The following is a 22046-nucleotide window of genomic DNA, read 5'->3' as shown; positions in this document are numbered from 1 at the left end:
GGTCTCAGAGAAGCTCATACTCTTGTTTCCTTAATAAGGCATACAAAGACACCAGGTCGGCCAATCACAGCCATTCAGTAAACTTAGGCTTGAGTGGAGGAAAGGACAAAATTAGTTTCATTCAGCACAGCAACACAATGGTATTTACGTTTTTTTTCTATCTGGTATTTGTGATTGCTGGGAAGATGGGTGAGTGATTTATTATTCTTGTATTATCTATCTAATATTCGCGACTCTTAGCACTGGAACACTCTCATTTCTATTTTTAATATGGAAAGAAACAAACAACCCTCAAAATAATTCATAGCTTTGTTTGTTCTGTTTTTTCAGGTGAGAGGACTGTTCTGATGGTTGATAAAGACAAAAACTTTACAGCAGCTATTGGTGACAGTGTAACTTTGGAATGTTTCATCAGATCTGATTTTGTAGCAAAGTATTATTGGTATAAAGAAATAATGGGAGACTTTCCAAGGCTTGTGTCGAGCTTCTATACCTTTAAAGAAAGTGCAAAGTTTTATGATGAATTTGTTAACAATTCACGTTTTGCACTGGATGTAAAGAAAAACCAAAATCACTTGATGATTGCCAATTTACAGCACTCTGATACAGGAACGTACTACTGCGCTAGTAGCTTTTCAGAAAAACTTGAATTCAAAGATGGAATTACAATCATCATAAAGGGTTCAGGTTTGAACATCCCAGTCTTTATCCAGAGACCAGAATATCACTTGAATCAGTCAGAAGGTGCTGTTAGGTTCAACTGCACTGCACATGGCAGAGCCATTGACCAAGAACACGGTGCATACCAGCTGAGAACATCTGAAAAATCTGATCCAGGAGCTCTTTACACATGGAAAAACAACACTTGTTTCTACAGTTTGCCAGCAAACAACCTGGCTGTTGATTGTGCTGTTGTAACATGTGGACACTTTCTAAAGCTACCCCAAAAGCCACCCGGAGCGGAGGGTGAGTCGGTTTCATCTAAGAAATTAAATATGAGACAATGCATCATCTAATCTCTCTGAATCTGCAGATGGTTATCTTAATCTGTATATTCTGAGTGGAGCGTTGGCGTTCACCACCATTCTGGCCAGTTTCATGGCTGTCTTACTGTGCAATATCTACAAGAGCCAAAGTGGCCGCAGTGGAGGTAAAGGTTTTTGTGAACTTAAAGTAAGTAAAACACAATGACACAATTACGGTTTGTTTTGTTTCAGGAAGTACCTTGATATATTCAGATGATCCTACCACAAATGAAGAGGTACTTGTTATCTATATTAATAAAAACATCCTGATTGCTGTGCATCATATAGGTATTTCCTATTTTCTGTTTCAAGGGCCACACAAATGAGGATGTTCTCCATTATGCTGCTTTACGGACGAGTATGACCGACAGACCAAAGAGACAGATGGGAGCCATTAACGAAGAATGTGTGTACGGAAGAGTAAAGCATCATCGCTAAACATGTTTCAGCTTTGGGTAAATGATTATGTACATTGTTGTGTTTAAGAGTTTATTATTTTGTTTCATTTTATTTTGTTTTTGTTTGTATCAGTTGCTTATGCATTGTGGAGTTTTATAGCAAATAAGGAAATCCATATGTTGCTCAATTTCTTTTTTGGGGTAATCGGGTTTTAGGTTTGCAGTTTATCAATGAACTGCAAACTGCAAAAACTATCAATAAAAATCTATAGTAGCTCAAACAAAGTTACTGTTTAAATATACTTTATTTGAATAAAGCATATAAGAAGATTATTTTTTCTTTTCTTTTGTTTCTTAACTTGATTTTTAGATTTGCCGCAAAGGTTTCAGTGGTCAACAGACACCTCTCAGCTTTGTAACAATTGACGTTACAAAGTGCTGCAAACTTTTCAGTGGAAACTTTGAGTCTAACTAGAACACTAGAAGACCAACATGTGGCCGCCTCATGTTAAGATTAAGATGTACTTTATTCATCCCCGCAGGGAAATTGAAATGTATTAGCAACCTATACAAAGTATAGAAACAGAATAAATAAATACAAATAAGATTAGAACGTTATAAGCATATATACAGCATATATTATAAGCATATATGCATGTATGTGTGTGTGTGTGTATATATATATATATAGATATATATATATATATAGATCTATATGTATATATGTATGTGTGTGCATATATGGGGCTTTGTATTTTCAAATGCCACAGTATGGTCTTGGGCTTATTTATCTTCTAAACATTACTTAAAGCATAGCTAAAAAATTCAGACCATTAATATCTGATGCTACATTCAAGAGTCCTTAAGATATTGTAAAGAACATATACAAGAATACATTTGTAAATAGCTGTAAAGTTTTGTGTCGAGGTGTCAAGAACAGGATGAGAGCCATATACAGTTTTGTCATTTACTTTACAATGCAAAATCAGCTGATACAGTAAACTTTGTTGTTTTAGACATCTTGCTCGTGTTTGAGCTGTGCAAAGGTAAGTTGTCAAAACTGAAAAATTAAAGTGAGGTTCCTGATTAGAAGTTAAGGTTCCTGTAGTGTCACATTCACTCTTTTGTGAATTTGGTGCAGTGTGACATAAGAACTATGATACAAAAGCAGAGTAAAAGTCTGCACCATCACAGTTCCCACAGTACCCCCTCAAAAAACTAAAAATCACAGGATAAGAGGAAAAGACATAATACTAGCTCTATTTGTGAATATGATGTTCATTTTAATGTTGCTATTGGTTCAAAACAAGCTCCAAAACAAAAGAGCAACCCCAAAAAAACAAATCCCGACATAATTATAAACCATTCTGATGATATATTATTTAGTATGCGTGTCTTTATTTATGCGGTGTCTTTGTGGTTTCTGTCAGGATGTCAAACACAAGAATAGTCAGTTGAGGAATAAAGTGTTATGATTCAGTTTATTTGTTTGTTTTATTCCTGCTTTCCCCCCTACCTATATCCATCATTAACAGAACTGTGCCAAACAAACATAAATATCTCTAAATCTAAATCACATCTCTCATATTTTGAGTGAGAGGAAAGGTAGGTGCAGCGTTTCATCTATAGAATGTGCATGTTGTGCCATTATAAGAGCAAAAACCGACATTGAAATTTTCCAAGATTTCATTTAAATGCCAATATTGGCATATAATATTGGCAGGCTGATAATATTGGACATCTCTCATTTTTATATTGTGAGACACTCACTTGACGAGGCACAGCGGTGTGCCTCACCCACGGTACAAATTTACTAGGGCAAGGGGGAGCCAGGACGCCAGGTCAGTGTGGGGTTGATTTCATCATCACCCCCCAATATCAAGATTGGCTTTGCACTTTACAGAGCTCTGCCGCTTTTTCTAAACACAGAACTTTGCCTTGTATAAAAGTCGCTTCACAGCAAATTTTACAAATCAGCCGCTTGTGCAACTGTCACATTTTAGTGTTGATGCATGTGTGTGTTGGTTGGGACTATGATGGACCGCTTTTGCGTGGGTGAGGCTACCTGACTGGCGGCACCACTAAATGTTCCTCACTCTGTCGCAGCCAATGAAATAACGACACAATGGCGGGTTATCATAGCTCTGAATACATCTCAGAGTCGAACCTCTCATAAACAAAACGTGAAGTAATTTAAAATTATTTTTATTAATGCTACCACATGTGTAGTATATTGAAATATTTATATTTTCACTATATTAAAATAAAATGGTAAATATTGCTAGGGACTATTTTGTATTCCCCAAAGACTGATTGTGATATATCCCTACCACCATCCCTAGCCTGCAGTGAAGAGAAAGGTGGTTGATGAGCACAGCCAATTTTTATTTTTTCTATTATTATTATTATTATTATTGATTAAGAAAATAAATCACTCATTAATTCTTAAATTGTTTATTTATTTTTCATCTTAGTTTGTGTTAAAAAAAATAAAGATATTTGCAAACATTGGAATGTTTTTATCAGAGCTTTTCTTGTGGAAACCCTGATGCGGCCCAGCCTCTCCCAGACTCTGCCTCCAGCGGCCCCCAGGAAAATTGAGTTTGAGGCCACTGTTCTGGAAAGAAAAGATAGTCCCTTCCACCTTTGGAAAGGACTTTGCAAGCATTGAAGGAGGATGAACCCTTGCATGGTATGTGGCACTAGTAGAAATTAAAGAGTATAAGAGAGTGGAACAACATACCCAGGTAGGTAGTTGGCATAGTGTACAGCAACAGCTTTGAAAACTTTTGTGTTTTTTTTCTGAAGATGTGCAAATGGATCTCTATAATACAGACAACTCAGTGTCAATAAAGACAATCCATGAATAGCTTGCATGTTAGACTCATCAGAACAGATGTTTACATACTATGGTGCAAATCTCAGAATTGAAGTTTCTATTATGGGCAGTATTGCCTGCTGGAAAGGTAGACTTATCATACCAAAGGCTCAACAGAATTGACTTTGAGGGAAATTATCCTACACCCATCAAAACTAAAATAATAAACCCACTGTTGGCTGTGAGGGGGCGTGACATGCTGAACGATGCTATGTTCAAGGCAACTCGGAAATATGATACAAATTGACAACGTGAGTGTAACATCCGGGACAAGCATCGTGGTTGTTGGCTTAAAATCCACAAGTCCACCAGCCACCCTCACACACGAGCCCATCTAGCGATGAGTCAGTTTTACAGCTTTGTTTTGATTAGATTTAACTTGGGAAAAACACATTCACGGGATGTTTTTGAATGAGGTAACACTAGTACAGCAAGGATAAACTCTCCCAGTTCCCTAGACACCTTTTTCCCACCAAAGTCCTCTAAAGTGCAGAGATGATGCCAGAATTCATCCACAGTCATTGTCTTAGTGACTTCATCCAGGATCTCAAGAGGCAACCTCCTCCACTGGTCATCAATGCCTTAGCATCTGTCAAGTCGATCAGACATGACAATACTCTCTGGAAACAGAGAGGGATATTCTGCTTGTGCTCTGGCATCAGTGGAACTGCTAGAAGATAGGCATGCAGTGTAGGTCAAGAGGGCGTCATCAAAGTCAAAACGTGTCTTCATTTCTCCAAAGGCAACCTGGAAGAAATGTTTGTCAGCACATCAAGAAATCTGTTAGGATGGATGATCTGAAGTTTGACTGCTGGACTTGCTGCATCACTTTGTGTTGCGTGGTAAGATCAGATTCAGGGCTGTGTTAGCCCTGAAAGTCGCATGAAGGTCAATAGTAGTTCCCTGTAAGTCTCATGTGTCTTGCACCTCAGTGTTGTAATAACCACACTTGTGCAGACCATGACAGGAAGCAGTTATACAGAGGGCCTCATCATTCAGAGCTTGGTAAATATTCTCTAAGCATTCAGTCTGGTGTCAATCGACTAGTCAGTGTCAAATACCAAGGGTTTCACACTAGGCGGACAATTGTTTGACAACTTCAATCTGTGACCGCTTTCGTATCTGGGGGGCCTCAATGATTTATGTGGTCCAACACGATAAAAATCTTGGAGTTCACAGTTCTCCTAGCAGTGTTTTTAAAATACTGCTACCACGGTCTCTGCAGGTAATATTATTTGTATTTGTGTTGCCATTCTTTTTTGCTGTGGTTTTTGAAAACTTTAATTTCGACCTCTAGCTCTGTGTTACAACACCAACAGAAGGCTTTACTGTCACTGCCTGCAACAGGCTTCAGCCAACTAGCAGAAATGGTTGGCTTTGCCGCTCTTTAGGGCATGTCTGCTTGTGGTGATGCTGCTTACTTTCACAACAGCCCTCGTTCCTCATCACCATCTCTTTTCATTCTCCTCACTACTGATATCGCCTTTGCTTGTGTATTTTTAACCCGCACCGTAATCTTTTCCTCTCATCTGTCACCATGTGATTTTTTTCATGTCTGCCGCACTTATGCTTTGACTTTTTTTTGTTGGCTCGACTACTTTCTGTGGGTATGCAGTCTATGTGTGAGGCTCAGGAAGTTTGTTCCACAAGTGAGGACTATAGTAAATAAAAGCATCTTCACCTTGTTTGTGTGTGACTGTAGGAACCATGACTAAACCTCTTCATGAGGACGTTTAGCTTAAGGTTCAGTGTGCACTTTTTCAAGGTCACTCCGTTCTTTTTGTCCGTGGGGCTGCAAAACAGGAAGTCTCTGCAGAGTTTATGTTCAAAGCTGACCACAAAGAAGTAACAACAAAATATGTTCCATTGTAGCACCGCTTGCTCAAGAAAGATTCTGTGGTGATCAGTCAAGTTCATTTCACAAGAAAAGAGGAACACAATCAACATGGGCCAGTAGCAAATACAACATAGTAACATGCAGGGGGTATATATTATGATTGAAAAGGCTTCATGTCAGGAGGTTTTCCATCTGGACCCTAAGACTTTTCATAAAAAAATCACTGTTGTGAATATTCAGAGGATCTAATTTACCAGTTATTAAACCAATGGGGGCACGATTTATTGGCGTAAGAGAGAAGTCAACCCCTCTTTCTCAAATTTGCCACAGAAGACCCAGAATATTAATAACCTTAGCACTTTCTACTTCAATTGATTAAAAAAGATTATCTTTGTCTTATGCAGTATTTATGGTGTTCAGCATTTGTCCTTTACAGGTTAGTGTTCTCGTTTTCCACACATCCTGTTTTATTCTGAAATCTGGTGTGATTTTTTTTTCTTCCTGTCACGTATCCCATCTGTGATTGGACTGCCCACCTTAATGTCTTCCACCTGTGTCCCATTGGCTTCCTCCAACTCATGTAGATAAGCTGTGTTTCACTGCCTTTCTGTGTCAAATCATCTTGTTGTTACATGCAACCTTCCAAACAATTTCTTCTAACTCTTACCCAGAAAGTGTGTGACTGGAATTCTGTTTTGACAGCCGACTCTGATTGTGACTTTGTATCTGTGCCTGATTAATGGATTTGGACCAAATAAACAGACTTTGATTTAACTCAAATCTGATTCTCTTCCGTTGTGTCCGAGCTTTTGCATACTGAGCCTGATAGGAGCGCGAATAGCTTCTACTATCATTAAACTTGTCAGAACTGAAGAAACTTTTTCAACGGTTGACACGATTCTCTACGCGACCATGAAATATTGCAAGAAATTAGAAACCACTCCAATCTTCTGGGGCAGGGAAACATAATGACTCACCAAAGGACACCAACATCAAGAGCTTTCTGTGCATTTTATTAGCTCTCCATTGACTCCATCAAGACAAACAATTCATGAATCAACAACCCAATGTCTGCACTTCAGGCCTTGGCTCCAGTAGCAGCATAAATAGTCTCAACTCCCAGCATTAGTCAAACCTGAAAAAGTCTCATACATGAGGGGTCCTATGTCTTCCAGTTTTTGTCCACTGATGCTACACCTTGGAGAATTACACATAATCAAGAAAGCCTATCTGTTAAAACAGTTTGGCATAAGTTTTAGGTCTGGTGCCTTAGAATAAACACACTAGGCGTGAGAACTTAAGCAGACACTTTAGCTGCTAACTTGCACCTCCCCAGAAGAACACTGTGTTGTAGAAACAAGACCACAACCGCAGTGAGTGTTATACCTGTTTGCTATTTTTATTCCTGTCCACCGTGCTGTGATGGTCATACTTGGGCTTGACATTTACTCCTCCGTCTTGGTGATTTCAAACATGATGTTTTCTCAATGTCTTATTGTACAGGAGTCAAAGTGTCTGATTTTACTGTCTTGACTTCAAGAGCAATGACAGTTTAAAAAACAAAAAAGAAAAAGAATGTTATAAATATGACATTGTGGTGATGTGAATGTTCTCTATATTAGCATACTCTGAGCACGTGTACGCAGCAGTGTTATGTCATTGCGTTATTGGCACAATATCACTTTACACAATATTGACATGACAACATTTAAGTAAACTTAAATAAAATTGCCATCAAAGCCATGAGAAGGAGAACGGATTGTGATTTTGTCCTCATCTGTTGGCATCCCCTGTGTGAGCTACTTCATTTCTTTGAAGTTCCTCGTACCTTTGTTGAGTTGGTATCTGCCACTGAAAAAGGAAGCAAGACAAAGATGCTAAGTTTCTTTAGGTTTGTTTTGAACACCTCCATCTAAAGGTAAGAAAATATAATCAAGTCCTTTTATTAAAATGCTTTTGTGTGACACATTTTCTGTTGTAACAGGTGGCTACTTAAAAACTTTACAAATTAATCCTGTTAGTCTTTCTGCTAAAAACTTGTGAAAGTTTCACAGAACTGTGGTGGAGGATTTCATACAGATAGCAGTGGTCCCCTGAAAATAAACAATGAGTTTAACATTACTTTACTTCCTGGTGTACTGAATTATACTCAGTTGTTTTTCATGCTGACTTTCATCAGATGGACTTGTAAACATTGGAGGAGGTGTGATCCAGTGGACATGTGTTCGCTGTTTTCAAACCAGGGCAGTCTGCCAAACATACTTATCGATGAGAGTAGTCCATAGGTAGAGGATCTCAGCATTAACCTAGACATGTTCATCACAATTGAATCGCTGAAGTTGGCTTCATATCTCTGTTTATTTTTATGGACTTTTGGTAAGTTTGATCATATTGAATATTTTAATAACTTCATTCTAAACATTTGCACTTGACTAGTTTTTGGTAATTTTGTGGTTTATTTTTTCCTTCAGTCCTGACAGATGAAACATCCTCGTTTGTGCATCCAGTGAATAGTTTTGTATTTGCTAATATCGGGGAAAATGTGACACTGCAGTGTTCCCGTAAGGACGAGCCTGTAACAGCGTTCTTCTGGTACAAGCAAACTCAAGGAGACAAACCAAAGCTCATCTCTACATTTTATGAAGATGATGTCAATGTAGGCTTTAGCAAAGAGTTCAAGAACGGTCGCTTTTCAGGTAACATTACAGAGAAAAACTACCACCTGACAATTGCAAGTTTGAGCCCTTTAGACTCAGCAGTATATTACTGTGGCAGTAGCAGTATGCATGAATTTAAATTTGAAAAGATCTATATTGTCCATATTCCGATTTTACATTTGACCGTACCAGTAGAGGTCCATCAGTCACCATCAAAGTCTGTTCAGTCTGGAGGTTTTGTGACTCTGAACTGCAGAGTACATACTGGGACCTGTGAAGAGGAACACACAGTTTACTGGTTCAAGAAGTCAGGAGAGTCTGTACCAGAGCTCATTTACACCCATGGAGGCAAGAAAGAACAGTGTGAGAGAAAAAACACCTGTTTCTACAATTTGCCCATGAGAAACTTGAATACTTCCAAGGCTGGGACCTACTATTGTGCTGTTGCAACATGTGGACAAATTCTGTTTGGAAATGGAACCAAGCTGGACATTGGACAGTATGGACAGAGTAAGTGAAACAAAAGTTAAAGTAATTTTAAAAGTCGACTTGTTAGTGAGCAAAGCACAATTTTTACTCGAAACCATCCTCAAAAATGTTTAATTTTTCTTGCTTATTTGCAGACAGAGCCTCTTCTTCTGACAAACCTGTATATTTCTTGACTGGTGCTTTGGTATTCACCACCATACTGTGTGTTTTATTGGCTTTATCACTGTTTAAGCTGCACAAGAGGATCAGTTCCCAGAATACAGGTAAGCCCTTGTCTTTCAGTCAATTATACAACATTCTAATTTAAAACTTTTATTGTTAGAATCTTTTTCACGTCTTTAAACAGGTACGCCAACAGATCCATCCTGTGATATGACTGGAAGCGTGAGTTTTATTATGATTTTAAATACGAATGTGTCTTAAAAATCTATCAAATCATTCTTGCAAATTGTAAGAAATTAACTCAGTAATACAACGTTCATTGCAGATATTGCAGCGATGTTCACTGAAATATTTTTGAGTTTTTTATGAAAGCTTGAAAGATGACTAATCTGTGATTACCGAAGTAGACATCCATCCATTCAGTCATCTTCTCTCCATCTTTCTTTAATCGGAGTTGTGTCAGGGACATAGTAATTCAACATATAGCGTCATGCTGGAAATCAATGAGCATTTGCACTTTATGTAATGTATTTGCGAAGGATACTGATGTGATATTAACAGTATCATGAATGTACATCGGTTTAAAATTTGGTTTCAACAGTTTTTGTGGTCTAAAGTAGAGAGTGATTGTTTTTTCCTCTTTCATTACCAGGTTCAAGAGAAAAATCTCCATTATGCCAATATAAGCCACCAGAATCTTAACAAATCAAGAAGGATAACAGAGACCAGTAATTGTGTTTACTCTTTCATTCAGTGATGCTTCAAACGAACTCTTTACACTTTGTCACAACGATTCATCGGGTTGGACAAATAATCAAATGCGGGCTACATGTTTTGTCAGGCATTGTTGCATGTAAAGTTCTTAACAACTTATCTTGAGATTAGGAATATGTTTTATTTGTTGCTCCCAGAGAGGTTGTACAATAAAGACATTTTTAAAGGAAAAACAACAAGTCATTTAATACTTTAGATTAAAAGAAAACTCAATTAGAACACATCTTGAGGGATGGATTCAACATTTAGAACGCAGAAGACTTTTCTTGTAAGGATGTCCGACATAAGTTTGTTGGGGAGAAAGTGATCAGTTTTCTTCCCGTGCTGTTGCCATCAGAGGAATGAGACGAAAGCTTCAGTTTACTTGCTGCGAGGGCAACCACACGTCTGCAGTGTGAGCTATAAGTGTGGGCCCTGGTGAGGTTTATTCTTATACTAGCACACAAACATGTAAGATTACAATAAGCGTACGTGTAAGCATCATATGATAAAGCATAAGCATCACATGATAAAACAAAGCATGATATATACATGGAAGTTGCAACATATGATGATTCCAAATCAGCACAGAACACACGTCCTTGATGAAATCTACTAGATGATCTGTGGCCCTCTTTGTGATGTGCTCTGGGGTTTGTTTTTTTTGCTGGCTCTATGACTTCCAGATCTGTCACCATGCACAATCTATATGTGGGGCTGGTAATTAGTAAATTCGATTTTTGGGCTTGTGGGGATCCATGAATGTAAAAAGATCCAAATGATCGTGCAAAATACGATAATTATTGTACATCAGGAAACACTAATAAGTAGAAACAGAAGTCATTACAGAGTTGAATACAGGAAGGAAGGCCTGCCGAAGTCTTGACTTGAGAAATTAAACACTTAAAGATTTTTTTGAAAAGATTCTTTAAATGTCAAATCCACAGTCCAAAGGTTTAACGAGTCAAATTTGTGTGAGACAAGATTAGGCCTATTGTCAGCAGCATTGCTAGTCTCAAGATCTATAGCTGGTGGATATAGTGTATGTGATAAAAGATGGGTGATAATTCACCTAGTCCTAAATTTTAATTCAAGATTGGATGTCCTACTACATGCTTTCAATGGGACAAAATGGCCATGATTTCAATTTTACATAATAAAAAAGGCCATTCTCGTCCCATTCAGAAAACATACCTTCTTACTTTATGTTTTGAGCTGTTTCTTGTGGGTGTACATATTGCATGACTCAAATCCAGAACAACAGGGCCGCTTTTTTGGCCCCTGTGTGGTTACCGATCAACGATCAGTCTCACTTTAAGCAGGGCAAGTTTATTCATATAACACTATTCAGACACAAAGGCAATTCATAGTGCTTTTCAAGGCATAACATTTTTAAAAAAAGAAATACATTATAACAAGGCAAATAAATTAGCATGAAATATCATTTAAGAAAATTCTATTAAAATAATGAAAATAAGAGAAGTAAATTATTATTTAAGGCCTGACTTAAAAGCATTGAATGTTTGAGTAGTCCTCAGATGCTGAGGAAGTTTGTTCCGCAAGAAAGGACGATAGTACATAAAAGCTGCTTCAACTTGTTTGTGACTGTGGACTTTTATATTGAGCTTCAGTGTGTACTTTTTCAAGGTCACTCCCCTTACTCCACCACACCGTGTGGCTGTCAACAGGATGTCTCTGCAGCGTTTCTGTTCAAAGCTGACCACAAAGAAGTAACAACATAATATGTTCCATTGTAGCGGTGTGCACTCAAGTAAGGTTCAGTTGTGATCAGTTATGTTAATTTCACAACAGAAGAGGAACACGATCAACGTGGGCCAGTAGCAACTACAACATAGCAGGACTCAACTAGTTCATCCAAATATGTGCATCAAGAGAGTGGTTTCATGTTGGCTTTCTGTTTTTACAAAGTCAAACTCATTAAATCAAACACAGAAGCTAGATAGTTTGAATGTGGTGTAGGAGAAGCCATCTGAGGCCGGCTAGGACACCATTATTAAACAGAGGGGGAGGCCCGAGGTGTTTAGCAGTCTCCCCAAACAGCTAAAAACACATTCATCATGGGAGCAAATACTCCCACTATTCTCAAATCAACTACCCAGTGACAGCCCTTTAGATCTTTTCTGCAGTAGGAGCTGTCATGACCACTTATTGCTAAGAAAGCTTGTTCTTTACAAGTTTTCATCCTTGTCTCCCCACATCGTTATATTTTGAAGTCTGGTGTCATTTTCTTCTTCCTGTCAAACTTCCCACTTGTGTGATTGGACTGCCCGCCCAAACGTCTTCCACCTGTGTCTCCTCAAACTCATTTATATAAGCAGTGTTTCACTTCCGTTTGGTGTAAGATCATCTTGACATTAGTCGCGAGTCCCCGAAGTAAGGCATGTGGGGGATGTGACCAGAATGACCCACTTGATGTACACAACCCTCCAGAGGTTAAGAGACAAACAAATTATCAATCCACAATCAAGTAAAAAAACTTAAGGCCTTTGCTCGAGGAGCAGCATAAATATGTCAACTCCCACCAAGTTGTTCAGAACTTATAGAGCTTCATGCTTTAGAGGTGAATTATCTTCTGGTTTCCATCAACAGTCTATATGATTTCTCACTACACCTTGGAGAATTGCATATGCTCAAGAAAGCCTGGTGAAAGCTGTTGGTTTGAGAACGTAAGCAGACACCCAAGGTGCTAGCTTGCACTCCCCCAAAAGAACACTGTGCTGTAGAAACAACACCACAAGAGCAGTGGGCCTGACATTTTCCTTTCTGTCTTGGTGGTTTCAAACAGAAAGTCTTTACATTGTCTACTTGCACACCAGTCAAAATGTATGACTTAGTTCTCTTGACCTTGGTTTTCAAGAAACAAGAAAACAATTAAAAAAGAGAAATAATTCTAACGTTATCTACATTAGAGTATTCTGAGCATGTGTACACATCAGTGTTACCGCATTATTGGCGATATCACACATGCTTTAGGATATAGTGACAACCATTGATCAAATATTTATTTTAATTATTTATTATTTTAAAGTACACATAAAACCTAAACACAAACTAGTATAAAATGCCATTAGAAGGAACAACAGCAGTGGGACTGACTGACTGCATTTATGTCCTCATCTGTTAACTCTGTCCTCTGTGTTATCTGCTTTATTATAAGTTGAGCTGGTAGCTACCAGTGAAACAGGAAGCTAGACAAAAGATGCCATGACTCCTTATGTTTGTTTTGTACACCTCCATCTAAAGGTAAGAAAACACAACTTTATTTAAATGCTTTTAGTACATGTACTACATGTTTTCTGTTGTATCAGGTGGCTAGTTCAACACTTTACAAAGTCCTCTTAGTCTTTCTGCTAAAAACATGTTAAGATTTCATAGAACTGTGGTGGAGGATTTTATATAGACATCAGTGGTGCCCTGAAAATAAACAATGAGTTTAACATTACTTCCTGCTGTACTCAAGCAGCTGCTTTTTCACATAAGCTAACTTTCATCAGATGGCCTTGACAACATTAGAGAAGTTGTGATCCACCTAACAAGTCTTCAATGTTTCCAAACTAGGAGAGTGAGTGTCACTTCTTCCTAGACAATCAACTTCACTTTTTGAATCATGAGTAGTGAATATATGGAGGATGTCAGCATTCATCTAGAGAGGTTCGTCACAATGGAATCACTAAATTTGTTTTTATTCGTCCTTTATGGTAAGTTTGATCATCTTGTGAACATTTTAATAACTTAATTCTAAACATCTACACATGAACTGTTCGAGGTAACTTTATTGGTTTCATTTATTCTTGACAGATGAAACATCCTCATTTGTGCATCCAGTGAGTGGTTTGTTTGTTAATGTCGGGGAAGCCAAAACTCATTTCCATATTTTAATGGCAATGCAGTCTTCAGCAAGGAATTCAAGAACAGCTGTTTTCAGTTAATATTATAGAGGGTAACTAGCAGTTTAAAATTGCAAACGGTTCTGTGACTCTGAACTGCAGAGTACATACTGGGACCTGTGGTGAGGAAAACACTGTTTACTGGTTCAAGAAGTCAGGAGACTCTGAACTAGAGCTCATTTACACCCATGGAGGCAAACAAGAACAGTGTCTGGGGTGGGGGGGGGGGGGGATTACAAAACACCTCTTTCTACAATTTTTCCATAAAGAACCTGAATATTTACAAGGCTGGGGCCTACTATTGTGCTGTTGCAACATGTGGACGAATTCTGTTTGGAGGTGTGCAATGTTGAATGGAGAGCTAGTGTATGTTCTGGAGGGCAGGGGTAATGTGGCCTCCGGCATGAGTGTAGGTTATGAGAGGTTTCTGAAGATGCTAAAGTTTAATGAGGATTTAAGAAAACAGACTCCTGGTATGAATGGAGAGTTGGATATCATCAGCATAGCAGTGAAACAAAGACAGAAACAAGGAATGATGTTCGCAAGGGGGAAGATGTACTTCAAGAAATAGAGGTGCTCAACCACTGAGTCTTTGAGGGATTCCTTGTGAGATGGGTGGTGGATGAGGTGCATTTGTTAAATTTGATTGCTGATGGTTTTTTTTTTAAGGCAATGGTTTTATCATCGGTAAATTGTGAGTGAGGTGTAGGGGCTGTAAATGGGGATTTTGTGGTGATGTTAAATTCACTTTTGCTCATCAGATTGTATATTTGGTATCCTGACTGGTATTCCTGCAGTCAGCCTGATCTATTTTCTGGCACAATACTTAACCAAAACTATTTTGACAGCATCAATACTCTATATCAATTGAAAATGCTTCAAAGAAGCAGGAGTTAACACATTGGACAGAAAAGGACAGAGAAATGTGAATAAAAGTGTTTACACTTATGTCAGTCAGTGATGCTTCAGATAATCTTATGTTTCCTGACTCTACTACAGTAAGAGAGGCTGGGAGCACCCTGGATGGATCCCAGTTTGTTTTTTGAAAAGTAGTTGTAAAATAAAATTTGATGACGTGTTTGACTATTCTTCTCTTTCTGTCCTCCCTCCTGCCCTAGTTTGTAATTTCCATCTCATTTACTCTGCTGACCATCAAAAGAATGGTCCTCCTACAGGAGCCTTGTCCTTTTGGAGGTTTATTCCTATTTCAAGTGAGGTTTTCCTTGCAATTTTTGCCTTTTAAGGGCTCAGGATCTGGGTTTCTGGAAAACGCTTTGAGACATTCTTGATTTTAAGAGAAAATTTAGCTGAACATTTAAATCACAGTCAATGAGAAAAATTCCAACACCAGAACTAGATTCGTTCCCTGTTCTGTCACATGCAAACATCATAGTCCATGAAGATTCCATTCCAAAATACTCTTTTTCTCTACTTTCCTTTCAAAAGGCATATCATGCACTCTCCTGGCTCATTCTCTACATTTCTTCTGACATTTGCTTTGATGTTGGTTAGTGAGTTGAATTGTTTGCGTTTTTGTTTTGATATTGGTGGATTGTAAATGTTGAAAACAAAACCAAATGATTGCTCTTCTTTTCTTGTCAAACACATCATACACCTTCCCTTAGCTAAAGAAATGCAAAGGTTATATGTTTGTTTAAAAATATTCTTAATATGTCAAATGTCATTTTCTCATTAGGGCCTTTTCCTATATCTCAAGATCTTTCACCTTTATTACATGTGATTGTGTTTCCTGTATGTCACACCCTCACGTCATGTTACGCTGTCCAATCAAACACAAGCTCTGCATTTATCAGTGTACAAAGAACCAGCCTTCTCTTCACTCAGCCCAATATTTGATGACAAGATGACATCTGCAAAGTTGATCTTCTGGCTGATGTGTTTGGAGAAATTTGGTGAGCATTTTTATGTGTTTTGTTTGTCTGTTTATAGCATCTATGTAAAATTGAAACATCAAACAGTCTTCTTTTCTGTTTGATTTTAGCTCAGACAGCTTCAATGGAATCTTTGAATTGGAAGACCAATTTTATCTTGGTCAAACCTGGACAGAACCTGACTTTGCTGTGTCTTCAAAAAGATAATGTTTCTCCCATGATCAATTGGTTTAAACAAACTCTGGGAGAGAAGCCGAGACTGATCTGTACATACAGGATATCAAGCGAAGATTGGAAATTTGTTAATGACTTCAAAACCAATCCACGTTTCCAAATACATGCTGGTAACAAAGGAGCTAATCTGACAATATCAGATTTGGAGTTATCAGACTCAGCCACCTATTACTGTGTAAATCAGTATGTAAAGGTTTTTGACTTTACAGAAGGTTATAAAGTCATTGTAGAGGGTTCAGGGTTGACCATAGATCACTCATCACAGTCTATCCAAGCAGGAGGTTCTGTGACGCTGAATTGTACAGTCCATACTGGGTGGACTTGTGATGGGGATCACACTGTTTACTGGTTCAGAAACTCTGGACCATCTCAACTGGGACTCATGTACAACGATACAGGCGGGAATAAGCAGTGTGAGAGGAAAACCAACACCTGTTTCTACAGCTTCTCCATGAAGAACCTGAACACTTCTCAGACTGGGACCTACTATTGTGCTGTTGCAGCATGTGGACACATTCTGTTTGGAAATGGAAACAAGCTGGTGTTTGAGGGTGAGTGAGTTTGAAATAATTTAATTCAAAAGCTGTTAAAGTGCTATTTTATGTGCAGATTGTTTCCATACGCCTGTAAAAATGCTAAAGCCAACATGACCTCAGTGTTAAAAGAAAAATCCAAAATGTATCTTAATTTCTTAATTGCTCTATGTTTAAACATATAGAGCAATTTATAGCAACATGAACCTAAAGTTCTAAGTTCATACAGTCATAAAATTTATGCTGTTTGAATTTTACATGTACACCACAGCAGCACATTAAAAACATTGGTGGTCAAAGTATCACTTTAACTCATATTTTTGTTATGTCAATATAGATTCTCTTTAAATACTGTTCTTTTATAAAATAATGTGTAAATGGTGATGCCTGTAGTTTCGCTGAATTAGAAAATAATGACATCATAACTGCCGTGATATAAAGTGAGAAGACAAATAGGTGTAAAGACCTAAATAATTATCTGAAACAGTATCGTGGATATCACAATTTCTGATGCCTCTCGTTACAGATAAAGGAAACTATCTTGTTTTGGTGTATTTCCTCAGTGCGACCTGGATATTTACCATCATCGTGGTTATTTTATTAACCATTTCACTTTATATGACGAAAAAGAGAAACAGCCAACACTCTCTGGGTAACTGATGTAATATATTTTGAATGTTCTTAAAAATAATAAATAAATGAATGTTGCATTCTGTGTTTAAAAGACTTGCAGTCAGGGATCCCAGACTCACCCACAACAAACCCAGCAGTGAATATAATTTTTATTTTGATTTTTTTTTAATTTATTTAAATGTGTGTACATATGTTTTTTAATCCTCTTTATTTGCCTGCACCAATTATGTTGTGGGTAATTGCCGTTTCATTTTATTACCAGGGCAACCAAAAGGAAGACAACCTCCATTATGCCGCTTTGAGAGCCAACCAGTCCAACAGATCGAGGAAGCAGAAGAACAGACAGAATGAATGTGTGTACTCTACTGTGAGGTCGTAGATGTTGTCCCTTTGTCATTACAGCTCATCACAGGAACAGTAATAATACCATTTTAAACCAATGTTGGAGCTTTTTTGTGCTGTGTTTTAATAATTAGTGTGCATTTCCTTGTAAATTTTACCATTTGTACATTTTCATTTGGAGAGTCAATTAAACACGTTTTGCTCAATGATTTTGTTTATTCTTGCCATATCCAAATTGATATTCAATTACTTTAACACCATAAATACATTGAGGTATAGATTGTACAGTGGTCACAAAAGCTTTAATTTTCTTATCCAACCAGGAAAGATTAATTTTGATACACATTTAAGGCAAATGTAAGTGCACAAAATACTAATAATAATATGACTAATTACTAATAATTGATGTCCAAAAAACATACCAGTGGCTGGAAAAGGCCAGACTGAAAGACAGCACAGAGCCAGTAACCATGGCTACACAAGAACAGGCCCTGAACACCAGAGCAATAGAGGCCAGGGTCTACCATACCAGACAAGATCCCAGGTGTGGGCTGTGTAGAGAAGCCCCTGAGACAGTCTAGCATATCACAGCAGGGTGCAAGATATTGTCAGGCAAGGCATACATGGAGCGACATAACCAGGTGGCTGGTATAGTGTACAGGAACATCTGCCCTGAGTATGGACTGGAGGTCCCAGGGTCCAGGTGGGAGACACCCTCGAAAGTGCTGGAGAACAAGCAGGCCAAGATCCTGTGGGACTTCCAGATCAAGACTCACAGGATGGTGGTGGCCAACCAGCCTGACATAGTGGTGGTGGATAAACACCGGAAGGTAGTGGTGGTGATAGATGTAGCAATCCCAAGTGATAGCAACATAAGGACGAAGGAACACAAGAAGCTGGAAATATACCAAGGGCTGAAGGAGAGAGAATGTGGGGCATGAAGGCAACAGTGGTCCCAGTAGAGATTGGAACACTAGGGGCAGTAACACCCAACCTGAGTAGATGGCTCCAGCAGATACCAGGAAGCACATCAGAGATCTCTGTCCAGAAGAGCGCAGTCCTAGGAACAGCTAAGATCCTGCGCAGAACCCTCAGACTCCCAGGCCTCTGGTAGAGGACCCAAGTCTGAAGGAAGGAGGCACCACCCAGGGGTGATAGAGTCATACTGTGTCTGGGTTTTACCTTCAACTGTCATAAAGACTTTATTGTATCATCTTTTCTGTTGTTACTTTGACAATAAAGTAGCCATCAGTACAAGACGAACACTTATCGCAAAGGAATTAAGAGTTGTGTTTTTCATCTTAACAGAGTCTCAAGCCTCATTATTAAGAGCCCGCCCACATCAAAGAGGTACCCTGTTGTAATGGAAAATACGCTGTACCGTAGCGCGGTGAGTCAGTGTCATGCCGATACTGTGTGGTGAAAAGCGCTGAAAAATGTGTTCTTGTGCTAAGTCTATTTTTCACTTATCATATCTATTTTTCACTTATCTAATTTAGATTGTTATCTGCCAGGTCATCTCACAGTGGTTACAAGCATTTGACAGTCTCTCTCATTTAGCCAGAAATTGACTGTGATAGGCAGTTTCCTCCTGTTCTACATAAACAACATATATTTACTTAGATATTCCCCACTACGATGAGGACACCCTTAACTATACCTCTGTTTTGCATGTGGTGCCATTAATGTCTGGCACTTCATTTCCTGTCTAAGTCACATTAAACCTTGGCTGGCCTTTGACCTATTGGTACTTCAAACTTTGAATTATGGTCATTTCAACCTGTGGATTCAGCACAAAAAGATGATCTACCCCACAAAAATACTTTTTCTGCCAAAAACACATATATTTGGGCATGGGATAATATTGTTAGATTGACTAAAATGTCAAAAGTTAAACTAGAATCATTGTGTCGATTTGACACATTTTGTATTAAAAATGCGAGTTTATGCCCATTGTGGCTCAAACCTATGAGAATCAAATTATGTTTCTGGCTGAGATGGCGGCCAATGTCGGATGTGAAGGAGCTTTCATCAAGAACAGCTTTTGTTCACCTCACCCCTCCTAAAAAACTGGGACTTCACTCTCCTCAGCACCACCTGCTGGGTAAACAACTCAAACTGGTACCACCATGGTCGTGATAAATTAACTTTCTGTGGCAAACGTGTCCAGGCTACTGGAACTGTCAGAATCACTCATGCTAATATAAGCAAGTGATAGGCCAGAAACCAAAGCTAATGTCTAGCTTCTATTTATTTGGTCAAAAAGCTTCCTTTACGGATGAATTTAGAAACAGCACACATTTCCAACTGGTTACTGAAAATCTCCAGCATAACATGACAATTTTAGACTCTGTCTGCTGCTGTGTGCATCTACAGATCAGAAAGACTCTCTGGTCTTGTTTTACTTCCTGTGTGGTGCATCATCATTCAGCATATTTCTGGTAGTGTATCTGGCCTTCTCGGTGTGCATGATGAACAATCACAGCTGCAATTGTGAAGGTATAATCAATTGCACTTCCTGTTTTCTATCATGTTGTCTAACATGATTTTTTTCACAGTTTTAGCATTCATTTTATGTTTCAGAATCACATGTAAGACTCTCACCTCTGTCCAATACCAAAGGTATTTTTTAGTAGTCAGAATAAAGTCATTCATTAAATATTCAAAAGGCACTGGGTTCATTGTTGTCATTTACAGGATTGTCCAGATGCAGATGGTTCTGTTTTGTGGAAGAAGATGAACAAAGAACATACCTGGACTGAATGTGTTTACTTCAGTGTAAAGCAGTAGAATAGAAAAATGACCATTTTCAACAATTTTAGATATCCTGTAGTTTCAGAAAACTCACAAAATAGAAAAAAGCTCTTCTGTGGTTGATTTATAGATATTTGATTCATTGTGTACATTCTCGGTTGTTCAGGATGTTCAGGATCCTTGGTACAATAAAGGAGGAAATAACCAACACACCCTTGATTGTCTTGTCCTCCAACGACCAACGAATCATGGTGGAGGAGCTTAAGTGTCCAGGGACAGGGACACACAAGGATAAAAAGGAGCTCAATGAAATCCTCAGCAGAAAGAAGAGTTCCTTTTTCACATGCTCTAATTCTGACAAGAAGGAAGTCAATAGAAAAATTAAGTTTTAAACTAATCTGGTACAATACATGTTCTTGTCAATAGTGTTATTTCTGTTTGTATTAAGCATATTTATCCATCGAATTGTCTGTATACAATAGCATTTAAAAAAACAAAAGTGTCACACAGCATGTCTTAAACCATGCTGTTCATTTCATTATATAGGTTTTGTTTAATATGAAGGTTTATAAATTGACTAACCCATGATTGTATAGGCTAAAATAACATAATATTCCAATTCCTCTGATATAATCCGTGTTGATTCTATCCACGTGCAACAGAAAGTGCCTACATCTTCATCGCTTCTTCCTCCAGTTTCTCTTGCTGTCTTCTCCTCAGGGCCACTGTCTCGAAAGCATCCAGCACACCTGACTAACCACTCTCTTGTGCACCTTCCCTTTCCTTCTCGCAGATAGTCTTGTCTCACATTTCACACCTGACACGTCTCTGTATCCTTTCCAACCTGCTTGCACAAGTCTCTCCACCTCTTTTCCCACACTGTCCGTTGCTCTAGATTGTTTAGTCCAGCTAGTAATAGCACTCCACTGCATCAAAAGCAGCACTGAGGTCCAGCGGAACCACCATAGAAACCTGAGTCACCACCACCTCCTCAAGAATTTTAGAGATCAAAGGAAGGTGGGTTATAGGCCTATAATTTTCTAGCACATCAGGATCCAGTGATGGCTTTTTAAGAAACTGTTTAATCACTGCCACCTTGTAGGACCGGGCTACATAACCTGTCACTAAAGAACAATTGATCTGGTCCAGGATAGATCTGCCTATCAATGGTAAAACATCCTTCAACAAGTGTGTTGGGATGAGATCTAAAAGACACTAAGTGGACTTGGATTTTTGAATTAGCATAGATGCCTCAGAAAAATATATAGGGCTGAAGAAGTTCAAGGGCTCATCGGAGACCCTGTATGTTCCCACAGTCAGCTGGTGATGGTCCAGTTGTTGGGATGGCCTGTTTAGCTTTTTCTCTCATGGCTAGAACTTTATCAGTGAAGAAGCTCATGAAGTCTTCAATGCTGTGATTCTTAGTTAATTTGGCCAGTGTTGAAAAGAAAGATTTTCTTCAACTTAGGAAGAAAAATAAGATGTTCTAGCATTATGGGGGCCTTTTTTTATAAACTACTAGGCAGTCTTTCCAGACTTTTTCAGGGGGCC

The 22046-nt window shown here is 38.4% G+C and overlaps 2 protein-coding genes across 2 annotated transcripts; both read left to right on the top strand.

Moving 5' to 3' along the window:
• The first annotated feature begins 72 nt into the window (after positions 1-72).
• Positions 73-1756, top strand: LOC105418678 (uncharacterized). Its single transcript, XM_029841022.1, has 5 exons — positions 73-189; positions 331-966; positions 1034-1150; positions 1218-1261; positions 1338-1756. The coding sequence occupies exons 1-5, from the start codon at positions 138-140 to the stop codon at positions 1461-1463; spliced, it is 975 nt and encodes a 324-aa protein (XP_029696882.1). The 5' UTR covers positions 73-137; the 3' UTR covers positions 1464-1756.
• A 5701-nt stretch (positions 1757-7457) lies between these two features.
• LOC105419255 (uncharacterized) lies at positions 7458-17937 on the top strand. Its single transcript, XM_029841077.1, has 11 exons — positions 7458-8056; positions 8318-8514; positions 8610-9305; positions 9419-9547; positions 9631-9668; positions 10099-10199; positions 15854-16020; positions 16110-16788; positions 17291-17418; positions 17492-17535; positions 17662-17937. The coding sequence occupies exons 2-11, from the start codon at positions 8451-8453 to the stop codon at positions 17776-17778; spliced, it is 2163 nt and encodes a 720-aa protein (XP_029696937.1). The 5' UTR covers positions 7458-8056; positions 8318-8450; the 3' UTR covers positions 17779-17937.
• Positions 17938-22046: the final 4109 nt, after the last annotated feature.

This window comes from Takifugu rubripes, chromosome 8, assembly GCF_901000725.2.
Source record: "Takifugu rubripes chromosome 8, fTakRub1.2, whole genome shotgun sequence".
Taxonomy (NCBI): Eukaryota; Metazoa; Chordata; class Actinopteri; order Tetraodontiformes; family Tetraodontidae; genus Takifugu; species Takifugu rubripes.
The sequence above is the reverse complement of the archived record's forward strand: the minus strand, read 5'-3'. Positions and strand labels throughout refer to the sequence as shown.

What these genes read in the sequence shown, in the direction of transcription:
- LOC105419255 (XM_029841077.1), top strand. Translation starts at nt 8,451, where the DNA reads ATGTTCATCACAATTGAATCGCTGAAGTTGGCTTCATATCTCTGTTTA. An exon ending in TGTGTTTACTCTTTCATTCA is followed by an intron (nt 10,200 to 15,853) that starts GTGATGCTTCAA and finishes CATGTGATTGTG; the next exon opens with TTTCCTGTATGTCACACCCT. An exon ending in AAACAGCCAACACTCTCTGG is followed by an intron (nt 17,419 to 17,491) that starts GTAACTGATGTA and finishes TGTGTTTAAAAG; the next exon opens with ACTTGCAGTCAGGGATCCCA.
- LOC105418678 (XM_029841022.1), top strand. Translation starts at nt 138, where the DNA reads ATGGTATTTACGTTTTTTTTCTATCTGGTATTTGTGATTGCTGGGAAG. An exon ending in TGTGATTGCTGGGAAGATGG is followed by an intron (nt 190 to 330) that starts GTGAGTGATTTA and finishes CTGTTTTTTCAG; the next exon opens with GTGAGAGGACTGTTCTGATG. An exon ending in CCAAAGTGGCCGCAGTGGAG is followed by an intron (nt 1,151 to 1,217) that starts GTAAAGGTTTTT and finishes GTTTTGTTTCAG; the next exon opens with GAAGTACCTTGATATATTCA.